The 9,687-nt window shown below is 42.9% G+C and overlaps 1 protein-coding gene across 1 annotated transcript; it reads left to right on the top strand.

The window, feature by feature from the left end:
* Positions 1-1,141: 1,141 nt before the first annotated feature.
* ube2v1 (ubiquitin-conjugating enzyme E2 variant 1) lies at positions 1,142-7,478 on the top strand. The gene is made up of 4 exons (XM_079342562.1): positions 1,142-1,248; positions 3,720-3,868; positions 4,897-5,022; positions 6,178-7,478. The coding sequence occupies exons 1-4, from the start codon at positions 1,188-1,190 to the stop codon at positions 6,322-6,324; spliced, it is 483 nt and encodes a 160-aa protein (XP_079198688.1). The 5' UTR covers positions 1,142-1,187; the 3' UTR covers positions 6,325-7,478.
* Positions 7,479-9,687: the final 2,209 nt, after the last annotated feature.

Here is a 9,687-nt window from a genome sequence, read left to right as displayed (position 1 = left end):
TTATTATTGTTAAAAACAATTTTGGTTTTGTCCGTCTCTGCATTTTGGGGTCCGCCTAACTAAAACATAACACTTATAGAGGTAGCTGAAACATTCTCTGTTGATCTGAAGGTTTAGGATATATCTTCCCTGAAATAGAAACTAAATCATCAATGGAAATAAAACAAAAACTATTCCAATACTAATGTATTTTGAATTGGCTGCTTTGATTGGTTCCGAGATGACGAGAGAGTCACGTGGAGGAGAGTCAGAGGATGAGAGGATTTTTTTTTTTACTTTTTGTTTGTGAGCTTGCAGTTGTGTGGAAGTCTGATGACCTCTTCATGTGTTGCTATCCTGATAAATGCATAATTTAAGACAAAGAGGTTAATGATACCACTTACTCTGACAAAGTTGTGCAGTTGAAGAATAATCTTGAACTGCATCCCTATAGGTCAAAACCATGAAACATATATTGTATAAGTTAAACATAATGGCTGAATTATTTCACCCCTATCTCTTTTTTTAAGTAATACAAAGATTTGGACAAAAGTTTTAAGATAATATTAAGATGTGTTCTTTTGTTGTTTTTAACATTTAATGTACTAAATGCAGAGGAACTGATCAAATAATCACCTCCCACAATAAAAATAACAAATAATTTTCTAAACCGGTCTGTATACTCCTATCTGTTGTGCTGCATAAGGCAAGGCAAGATCATTTCTGATCACTTGCTCCTCAGGACATAAGGAAGGAAAAACATAGTTAAAAAAAAAGAAAAAGAAAGGTGTGGCACCACTTTTATTTCCCACCAGATGGCGACCCGCACTTCCCTAAGCATCTGAACATTTTGTGCATAGAGCTGTCTGTGTTTCATGATGGAGGCATACCCGAAGAAAATATGAGTCTGTTTTCACTTCAACCTGACTAATAGATTGATACTTAAAGAAACAGAAAACAAAGCGCGAGACCAACTAACTAAAAGCTGCAATTCCACTTTATAAAGATTTAATGCTACTTTGAATAAGTAGGCTAGAGGCTTATTACAGAAAAAACTAACGATTTCAATTTATAATAACAACTGTTAGGCTACCAGGAAGAGACTTGGATAAACCATTTCGTACTGATTAAATGTAGGGAGTAAATTAAACCAGCCCAAACGAGAGAGAGCACTGCGTCGTCCTCCTCAACGCGGACACGCGCAAATAATGATAGTGCGTGCGCGCTTCCGTGAGGCACAGACAAAAATGGCGGCCGCCGCCAAACAAGGTAAGTCGACTTAAGCGGCAGTTTAGACCATTCATTTTCGTGATTTTTTGCCATAAATCCTCGATTTTTAACACAGCACGACGAAGACATTAAAGTTAAACAACTATCAGGCATCCAGCCTTGTAGATGTTTTGACCGTATGACTGTTAAAAACCTGTCACTAACGGCGCTAGCTGGTTCATTAGCTCGGGAAGCTAGCCCGTAGTCTGTGAGAAACACCCGGCTGTCCTCATCATCAACCTCGGTGTAAGGTGATGTTGTGAAGCCTCTCAGCCGCAGATAGAGCTGCGTGGGGATTACATCTAGCCGACAGGCGGGTTTATTTGTCGGTGTCTCCGGTACTCAGTGTTCAGTGAGCGGTGACGCCCGGATAAGTTGAGTGCTAAGATAACGTTAGCTCGAGAGTCATCGCAAACCGGAAGGAACGCTCCGAAGAAGTTTCTAGAACTGAAACAATCGAAACGTCACGTTTCTCCACAGACATGAAACATTAAATCTATGTGGATCACCCTGCTTTTATTATACATGAAGGTAAACTGCAGCAATGGGTCCATATTGGTTTTAATTAAACATTTATAAGTGACCTGTGTAGGTTAGATAGATGTGGAAGTTTGATAAATGTACAGATTGTTTGTTTTTAACTCTTTCCTCAAACTGTCCTCAGATAAATATATTATTTAGTATCTTCCTACTGGCACATAACTTTATATTTATAGTTATATTAATTTACTGCACCATAGTTCCGTTTACATCCTTTGTCCATTTAGAAATTATTTTCTTTATTTAACTTTGTCATTTTTTATTTGAACTTTGTACTTTGTTCATTTGTTGAAACTTTATCTTTGGTTAAACTTTTGGAATAGCTGCACTGTCGTTAATTTACTGCTCTGTGTGCCTTTGAATCGCCCCTGGGGACGAAAAGTTTTGTTTTTTAAGCTCCAAAAAGAGTTCAGGAAACTATTGCTATATAAATGCGAATAAAGTTTGTGTATTCAGTTCAGTAAATAGAGTCTGTAATAGTTTTACTTAACTGCCACATTTCTCCACAGTGCACCTGTAAGTTGTATCAGGGGTATTTTTTCAAGCAGTCAGCCAAACTATTGAAAAAGAAAATCAGCCAACAGGAGTGATACGCTGGTCAGCTAAACAATCAACAATCTGTAAAGGAGGTGTACTATGGAGATTTGGTAGAGAAACCATTACATGCTGTATTTTCTGAACTAAATACACAAACTTTATTCAAAGAGGAAAAAGATGGTTCTCTGGATGTACAATGTTTGGAGCTACAGATGACCGGAGATAAAGTTTTCAGCGTTGTGAGCTCCCTGCCAAATCTTCTGTCATCTCTCAGGGATCAGATTATCCCCTGCGGACAGTTTGTGTAAAGAGTTATGAACATATACCACAGAACTCCAACTTTCACATTTTTCTACCAAATGCTTTAAGACTGTCGTTCCTAAACTTTAAATGGAAAATGGAGTTGACCTTGTAAAGTTCTCCTCTCATCTTCTGACAACTCAGTGTTTTCACGCCTCAGGTCACACCTTCATACTCACACACTGATGGTAGAGGCTGCTGTGTGAAGAGTCCCTCTGTATAACTAATCCTATCCATACACATTCACATGACGCTGACGAAGCAGCAGGATCAACTTGGGTTTTAGTGTCACGCCCAAGGGCACGTCGGACGTGTTGCTGCAGGAGCTGGGTTCAAACCCCTGAGCTCTACCGCTGAACCACAGCTTCTCTGACGTCCCTTAAAGCGAGCGACCCCGAAAATAACAGCTCTGTACCCTTAAGGCATTACATAGCTGCTGCAGAAAAAGTTCTCCTCATTCAGGACCAGTGAGATCTGCATAAAGCTGGAAGGTGCCACGTCTCACTAACCTCTGGAAAAGACCCCAGAGTTACTTTTGAAATGTAATTTATAGTTCACATACAAAAAAGGAAAAAACAATTTCTGGTTCTTCAAGAATGAAATGGATAAAAGCTGTTAAAGCTCTAGAAAAAAAATGTTGAAGAACAGGTAACCTGGAGAGCGAGCACTCAGGATGACAGACCTTCAGCAGCTCACGCCTGAGGGGCTAATAAGACAGAAAACATGTTTGTCAGATGAGCTTCTTTTCAGCTCGCGTTGTCAAGAGTTCATACGATCCAAGTCCAAATGCCATGATATCTAAACCTGTTTTAATACCACGGGAACACAGTGCAAGTCCTTAGCATCCAGTATGGGATCATTCCTTGTTTTTAATTACCAGTAATTAGAAGCTAACGCCCACACCGTCGACATTGATGTAAGTCGCCTGTGTACTTTTAAAAACCAAACAGATTATATCAGTTTGAAAGTCAAAACGTTTGACGATGCAGCGATATGTGAAAAGATCCTTTGATAGCAACGTTTGGACGTAGAAGTATGTTGTCATAAAATTCTATTCATCATCCTTCTGTTTGTTTTTTTGTCTCCGTGTAAAGGCGTTCTAGTTCCTCGCAACTTCCGGCTTCTCGATGAACTGGAGGAGGGTCAGAAAGGAGTTGGAGATGGTACCGTGAGCTGGGGCCTGGCAGATGATGAGGACATGTCGCTAAGTCTGTGGAATGGCATGATCATCGGTCCGGCAAAGGTAAGCCGCTCTCAAAGCCGTCGCCGTCCCTGAACACAACACCGAGACTACAGCGTCGCTGTTAAGTGGGGGCGGCCTGCCGTGAGAGACTGTTACAGTTTATGCAAAGGAAGGTGGTCTTAGAAGAAGTGCATGTGGTCCATGAGGTGTCAGGTGTGATGTTGAGTCTCTCTCAGCACTGTAGTCATAAGGAGTCATAAAGATAAGGAGGAAGAGGTGTAGTACGGGGGTTAAATACCAGACGTGTACAACATGAGCTTCTAACTCTGGGGCTCAGAGTCACTGTCAACGTGTATTTTTCTCACCATAGCCGAAGTAGTGAGATGAGGAGGATCAGGCGACAGGCTGCTGTTGTTGTTTGGGTCAGACTCAAGTCATTACGGTAAACAACACGTGTTGTCCTCTATGATGTCAGTACAGCAGAACACGCATCTCTGCAAAGTTTAATTTAAAACCAGATTATTATCATCAAACTGTCCAACTCATTTAAACGTTCTCACTGACATTTGAAACGTACTCATTAACACTTCTGAAGTTTTCTACAGCCGTTGTTTGCGTGGCGGAAAACCCGATGATGTCATGGTTTTGCACGTCATTTTGTCAGTTCAGCTGCTGCAGTAACGTGAGCACAGACTGAAGTGGCGAGAGGTTTATCTGCTGCAAATGAAAAGACGAGGCACTTTGTTTCCGAGGCGCGATTTGTCCTAAGAAGACAACACCCCCCCCCCCCCCCCCCCCCCCCCAAATGTTGGGTAAGCTGGCGAGGGGAAATCACCAGTGCTAAAAGGATAAGAAAAGTCAGACTCCTCTCCAAATACAAAATGAGCCACCTGGCGGCAGTGTTGATTATAATGAGCAGTATAATAGTGAAGTTCTAACGAGCCACTTTCTCTTTCTGAATGGTGATTGGTTTTAGTCGACCAACGTTCAGATTGAACGCTTAATCAACACATTCATGATGATTGATATTGTTTAGTTATTGGAGGCCACACCCCTTAAAACTCCCCCTTCTTGTTCTTCAACTGCAGACGGTCTATGAAAGCAGGATTTACAGTCTGAAAATCGAGTGTGGACCTGCTTACCCGGACCAACCCCCTCTCATCCGCTTTGTGAACAAGATCAACCTGACTGGGGTGAACAACTCGACTGGTGTGGTGAGTATGAAGAATATCCATTCCTCCATGTCGGATCAGAAAAGTCCAAAGGACTCGTAAATCTGTCCTCCTTCCTACTTATTTTTGCCAAAAACAACAATTCAGTGTTGAGACCCGTTTCCACCGAGCGGTTCAGTACGTCTCGGTTTGGTTCAGCTCGCATTTTGTGGCGTTTCCATGTAGCTGGGAAAGATCCCCAAATGACTGACCTTTTTGTTGGGGTTCCAAGTATTCCAGTGTTGCTTTTGTTTGTTTGTGTATTTGTTAGCGGGTTCGCTGTCAGCGATTAGCTGCTATCATGTGACGTTACTATGTAGATGATGTGGCTACATGCCACCTACCACATATGACACGGTTAGCTGAGGAAACGCAAACAGCATCAGGCTTTACTGATCCAAACCGTTCTGCTCCGTACCAGAGCGCTTAGTGGAGCTTTTACTGTCATTTCCTCCGACGCGAGATAAGACGTTTCTGTCCGTCACTTTTTCGTTTCCTCTGATCTCGTCTACCTGCAGCGGACACATTGATCAGTGACTCCAGTTACACAGACAGTCACTCTCCAGTCATGATGTACTGTATGTCCCTCAAAACAACAATTATGACAACTACGTAAACAATGAGGGATACTGTGAACACACCAACACACACACACACACACACACCACATGTGGAGAAATGTTTAGAGCACGTACGGCCACCGTCAGCCTCTGCTCCCGACCTGAGGTTGTTTTGTTGTTTATTGCATATTGGAAGCAGCCAGAGTTAGGTGGACACGTGGCTGGTGGTTCCACTGTTGAGCAGCTTTTCTTCCTCAGTAGGTCTTCATCACGTGTGGTTCACTGCTATAGGAAGTACACTTTGTGGAGTTTGGCCTTGATTAGTTAATAAAGACAACAGGTGACCTGTAGGGGTCCAACCAGGGACTCTGCGCCGTTTTTAATCCAGACGCTCAGATTAAAAACTTCACGTCAAAAACAGACGGTACGAGAAAGAGCTTCACAGAAACGACATGTAGTGGACTCACCTGACAGCAGTACAGATGTTCACACAGGGAGACAGCTGAGACATTTTTCCCTTCTTAGTGGGGGATGATTCACTGCTCAGTTTGTCAAGTTGAAGCCGCTGGATGAGTGTTTTTATCCTGTGGTCTCTCAGGTGGACATAAAGACAGTGATGCCTCACATCAAGTGGAAGAACACCTTCAACCTCCGGATGGTACTGCAGGCGCTCCGACAGCACATGATGACAAAAGACAACCACAGACTGTCCCAGCCGCCTGACGGCCAGATGTACAGCAACTGAGGCTCCTGCTGCTTTCCCTCCCTGCTAAACGCACGCACACACACACACTATCAAACACACACACACACACACACTATCAAACACACACACACACACACACACACACACACACACACACACACACACACACACACACACACACACAGCATCCTTAACACTGATTCTACCACTGTCCAAAAAAAGCAAAACCATCATGTAATCCAAGACTCTACACTCCCTCTTCCGTCCTTGGGAGCCTCCCATTGGACCGAGGGACGGGTGCGCTGGTGATCTCGACATCCTTATCCAGCGCCCGTTCATTATTACACAACAAGAATACTGTACATCTTACTAATGTTATTTTTTATTCTCTTTGTGTTCTACATCCTGATTGTAAGATAACAAACGACCTGATTGAGTGTACAAGTCGTGTTTTTGTGTGTGTGTGCGCGCGCCAGGTTTCTTCACACTTAGTCCCTGGTATCAACTCACCACTCAGCATAAAACCAGTATGTTAAATGTTTGGACCATTCCAATTTTTATTTCAAGCATCTTGTAGAATAATGAAACCGATTCCCCTGAAAGATTAAAAGAATTATTACCCCCTAAAAAAAGCTTTGCTTGGATTCCTAGTCAGGGTTAGCCTCAAGTTTCCCAGCTTCCGCAATCCCGACGATGTGAATTTGACGGGCCTCGAGCGCATGTCCGGTACACGGGATAAACTGCTACTAGACATTCAGCGGCGTATGTATGAACAGGGCACTACTGGCTCATCACTCATGTTCTCCGACTTGTCTTCTGTGTGCCATATGGTTCATAGCGCTTTGTGATAGTGATTGATTATTAGCAGCCAGTGGGAGGGGGGGGTGCAGGTCTTTGTGTTTTCTTCCTTCAGAGAACGTAGAGCTGGACTGAAGGGTCACCACTGTACTGTGGTCCGTGCGGGGCAGGAGGAGCTGTGATTGATCTCGTTTGCTTTTCTTTGGGTTCTAGTTTTGGTTTCTTTAGTCTCTGGGCTGACCCGGGTCGTCTCATCTCTCATACAGTAACAAAACAAGCCCACTGAACACAATGTATGGATTTGGATGTTTATTTTATAACATGGGTTGAATCTAATCAGGGTGATGGTGACCTATTGCATGGTTTTATTTGAATTAAATGTTATTACTTTTGCATGCCTTCGTGTCATGATTCCTTTAAGCACACTTCCCTTCACTGTGTTCTGCAGCGATACAAACAAAAAGACCTTTTCATTATTCCTCCCTTCACTTCGTGTGTTTACAATCCTGAGGCGGAAACAACGGCTGTTTGTATGTTGGTCAGCGACAGTGAAGAGAATCACATCAAAGATGAACATCATCAAACTCTAGTGCAAGCCTGAAGCTGGCACATTCTGCCAACTTGAACACTTGCAAAGCTATGGAAGCCCTAAGAGGACATGCATCCATACATTTTGTTTTAGGCCCCGTTTCCACCTCGTGTTTTGTTTCTTCTTAGAGCGCCGGCGTCTTTATTTTTTTAAATTTTAAACGGCGTTGGTAGCACAAAGCACTCTGCCTTCTTTGTGCGGCCGCTCCAAGTGTTCAACTTTTCAGGCTTTGTTGACGTCACCAGCTCTTTATCAAATGAATGTCACGCTGGGTTTTTATGTTTTTTTTTAGCCGCCTACAGACCGTGTCTCGAACCCTCATCCTCTTTGCTCCGCGTCTGATCAGGAAATAAATAACCTCAAATATAAAATGTGCAGCAAAAAGTAACCGCACAAAATCAGTCGTATAGCCGCCGTTGTCATGGAGACAGGACCGACGTTCAGCGCTTCTTGTAAACACTCGTGCACAGTCAGCGCCTTTTCTGCCCAGTAAAAAAAAAAGGCTCGGTGGACATGAGGCCTTATTTATGATAACGACAAACTTGTCTCAGAAATGAGTTGCTTTCAATAAGTGACGAGTCAGTGACTGACACATGGGGGAGACCCAGAGTTGTTACCTGAATCAATATGAGAAACTGGGCAACATTAAATGTTGGGGTCAATGTCTGCTCTGGGCTTCCGTACAAATTAGTTGTGCATTGTTTTGTTTTTTTCTGCTTTGTTTTGCTCACCACTAAACTCGAGGTAGTCGGTGAACCGTTTGAAGCCCACCTTAAAAAACAATCACGGGGGGCTTCCTCACTTCAGCAGCCCCACCTATGTGACAAACATCCCACGTTTACCTGCACGAGAACCGAAAGTCAAAGCGCTTAGACCACACCGTAATCTGAATGTACAATAAATAATGACGAATGAATGGAAGCACTACTAACCGGAGAAACGGTGACTGTCAGATCTTCCTGCCCCTCCTGTAGATAAGATGAGACAAAGTGTCCTCCTCGTCACACGAAACATCAACGTGTCAAATCAACTCCGCTCCATTCACGATTGCATCTTCCACTTTTGTCCTTCTAAGAACTTGTAGCATAAAAATCTCTGCAATGATCACCATGTGGGGAGTCGTCATTATTCATGTTATTAAAGCCACACAGTAAAACAAAGGCTGCAGCTCAGAGGGCTTCACATAGAGGGGAAAAGGTGCAAAGACCTCTTCAAATGAAAACGCAACAAATAAGTTCTGTAATAATGAAGAGGCAGAAAAAGTGACTTATTGTCCCGAATGGGAAATTCTTCTTCACAGCAGTGTGCAGGTTTGACAGCTGTCAACAAATCGTGACGGAGCAGAGACATGCAGGAGCACATTACACACAAACATCTTTACTGCAGCAGTAAAACAAGAACATAAAACAACTGAATTGAAGGGTTGAGTGTCTAAGCTCTGAAGTTATTAGGTGATACTGAGAGCCGCCAGTAAACCTGCAGTAGGTCCAGTATAGTTGCATCATCTTAAAGCGTAGCAGCATAGCTTCATCTTGGCCCATTAAAGGCTTTGTATTCATGCAGCAGGAAGAAGGAGAGACATGATGCTAACCTGCAGCTTTCTGTTACTCTTAATAAACAATAAAATGTTGTCAAACCTGAGCTGCTGCATGTTCATTAATGATCCAGCAGGCTGTTTCAGTCAGCTTCAGTGCCCGGCCTGTGACACGTCTATCATGGTATAAAGCAGGGGTGTCCAAAGTGCGGCCCGGGGGCCATTTGTGGCCCTTGAGTGGATTTTTTGTGGCCCTTGACTTCAAATCGAAGAATCAGAAGATTTTGGCCCCAGGCCTCATCAGATGGCATATTTCGTTTTTTTTTTGACTATTCTTTCCAAAAAATTAGAACACAACAGTTTCCCACTGCAATTAGTTATTGTGTATTTACATTATTTTTTGAAGAGGTCAAAATACAAAAAGTTCCTTCTAATATTTAAAAAAAAAAACAAAAAAAAAAAACCCTGTGGCCCGTGAGCG

This window comes from Symphodus melops (assembly GCF_947650265.1).
Source record: "Symphodus melops genome assembly, chromosome: 4".
Classification (NCBI taxonomy): Eukaryota; Metazoa; Chordata; class Actinopteri; order Labriformes; family Labridae; genus Symphodus; species Symphodus melops.
Note: the sequence above shows the minus strand (reverse complement) of the source record. Positions and strands in the feature narration are given on the sequence as shown.